General features: G+C 64.5%; 1 protein-coding gene across 1 annotated transcript in view; it reads left to right on the forward strand.

Annotated features, from left to right (window-relative positions):
- PYGL (phosphorylase, glycogen, liver) overlaps window positions 1-2,232 on the forward strand; it is a 19,479-nt gene that overhangs the window by 9,966 nt on the left and 7,281 nt on the right. The window contains 2 exon segments of the mRNA XM_009322956.1: window positions 1-86; window positions 1,637-1,768. The exon segment at window positions 1-86 is cut by the window's left edge and continues 17 nt beyond it. Coding sequence (XP_009321231.1) covers window positions 1-86; window positions 1,637-1,768 — 218 coding nt within the window.

The following is a 2,232-nucleotide window of genomic DNA, read 5'->3' on the forward strand; positions in this document are numbered from 1 at the left end:
GGCGGCCGGTGGGCCTGCCCGCCTACGGCTACGGCATCCGCTACGAGTACGGCATCTTCAACCAGAAGATCCGGGACGGGTGGCAGGTACGGACAGAGACACGCGGCCCTCACCTTCCCCCGGCACAGCCAAAGCCCCAAGTCTGGCCTCTCCCTTAAATCGGGCCAAGATCAGGGTGTACGGACACTCTCCCTTAGCTTGGGGACTGCTGGAGCCAGAGTTGGTGCTGTGATATTTAAAACTTGTCAGCTGTTTTCTCGAACGAGTTTAACTTCTTAAACCGGTGCAAGCACGTAGCATCCCTCCCTGCGCGGGGAAGCTCATCCTTCATCCCGGCTGGCTCCGGTGCGCGGGGCTGGGGATCAGCCCAGTGTCACGGTTCCCAGTCGAGCCCATTAGCGGCTCGGTGCGGCGGCATGGAGGGGAGCGGGTCCTCCTCCCAGCACGCTCCGCTAATTAGCAGAAAGCTGTGGGTCATCAGCGTGACATCCTTTCCTCCCGAGCCGGGTTTGTGGGGATGCCTGCCCACATAGCGGGGACGTGAGCTGTATCTCTGCCAGGAGCAGGGCCCCTGTCTGGGGCTGCTGTAGGAGCAGAGAGGACAGTGCTTCCACCTCTCCAGCAGCCCCGCTTCCTCCCACACGGAGCCGCCGCCGCCCCGTGCCCTGTGCTTCCTCGCAGGGGCTAGCGGGATGCTCTCCCTGGGATTTTTCTGGCTGCTGCAGGCTGCCCTCATCCGCGTCTGCAGCGTGCCCTGCTCAGGGCCAGCAGCACCACGAGAGCTGCTCCGCGGCCGTGTGGAGCAGGCGAGGATGGAGAAGTCGTCTCCCTGCCCCTGGCGGGGTGGGGATGGTTTCGCTGAGGTGGTACGGGGAGGGTGTGGGGAAGTCTGGGGGAGGCCAGATCCAGCCCCCCAGCCTGGCTGTGCTGCTCGACGCCTGGGTTAAAGCATCAGAGGGTAGAAGAGGCTGTTTTGGAAATACCACACTTTCCACTGCATCTGCAAAACCCCTGGTGGGAGACAGCCCTGAATACCTGGAGGGACCCTGTGAGCATCTCCAAAAAGCTCTACCTACAGCTGGCAAGCGGAGGCCTTTCCTCCTCGGTGCTGTGAACTAGCCATTCCCTGGCTGCTGCGTCCTGACGGGGCTTATCTCCCCTGGCCCTCACGCGATGTCCCTGCCGCCCGGAGCTCTGACCTGGCCGTGCCAAAGGTGATGCCTAACCCAGGCTCCCCCCTGTAACAGCCCTGCCGGGCTAGGGAACAAGCCCGCTTCGTTAGCCAGCCTGCAGGCTGAGATCACAAGCCAAATTAAGAGGGCTAACGGCGTCTCGGTCGCAGCAGGGCAGCGTTAGCGGTGCGCGAAGAGAAATGTTGCTTTCATCCCCACCACCTCATTCCCATCCATCACCCCTCCGGCAGGGAGACCCCAGGGTCCGGGGTGGTCGGGGTAGAGCCCTGCCTCCGGGCTCACCCTGCGGTGCCGAAATCCGGGTTTAGGGCAGACTGGCTCCGAAGCATCATCCCCTTTGCCATGAGCAGCCGGAGCCTTTCCCGGCCATCCTCCACGCGGCACAACCCGGGGAGGTCCCCGGGGCTGGGTGGCCCCATCACCGCTCTCGCTCCCTCCGGCAGGTGGAAGAAGCCGACGACTGGCTCCGGCACGGCAACCCCTGGGAGAAAGCCCGTCCCGAGTACATGCTGCCCGTGCACTTCTACGGCCGGGTGGAGCACACCGCCACCGGTGCCAAGTGGGTCGACACCCAGGTACGGGCTGGGGCGCAGCCTCGTGAGGCCGGCGTGCGGGGAACCCCCCGCTCTTGCGTGGCTTGTCCTGTCACCTGGGGGGCTCTCGCTGGCTGGCTGCACCCCCGGCCGGGGTCCTGCCGGCATCCCTGCCGGGGAGGGTCTTGCTGGTGAGGCTGCTTCACCGGGGTGGAAAAGGCAGTGGCGGAACAAACTGGGGAGGAGCTGGACATAGGGATGGGGACAGGTTTTGCTGCTCCACATCTGCAGCCAACCTCTGAAACGCCCGCAAGCACCTCCAGCAGGTCTGTGTGCAATGCACAGCCCGGCATGACGGCTTAAATTAAGCTTCTCCTGACCCTCACAAGCCTCTCTCCATCCCCTGAGCGCTTCTGGCAAACACCAGCCACTGGGCAGAGCCAGGGGAGCCGGGGGGTCCCCAGGGAAGGGGCTGGGGGCACCCAGGACCTCCCCACGCATCCACT

This window comes from Pygoscelis adeliae, unplaced genomic scaffold (genome assembly GCF_000699105.1).
Source record: "Pygoscelis adeliae isolate BGI_AS28 unplaced genomic scaffold, ASM69910v1 Scaffold314, whole genome shotgun sequence".
Lineage (NCBI taxonomy): Eukaryota > Metazoa > Chordata > Aves > Sphenisciformes > Spheniscidae > Pygoscelis > Pygoscelis adeliae.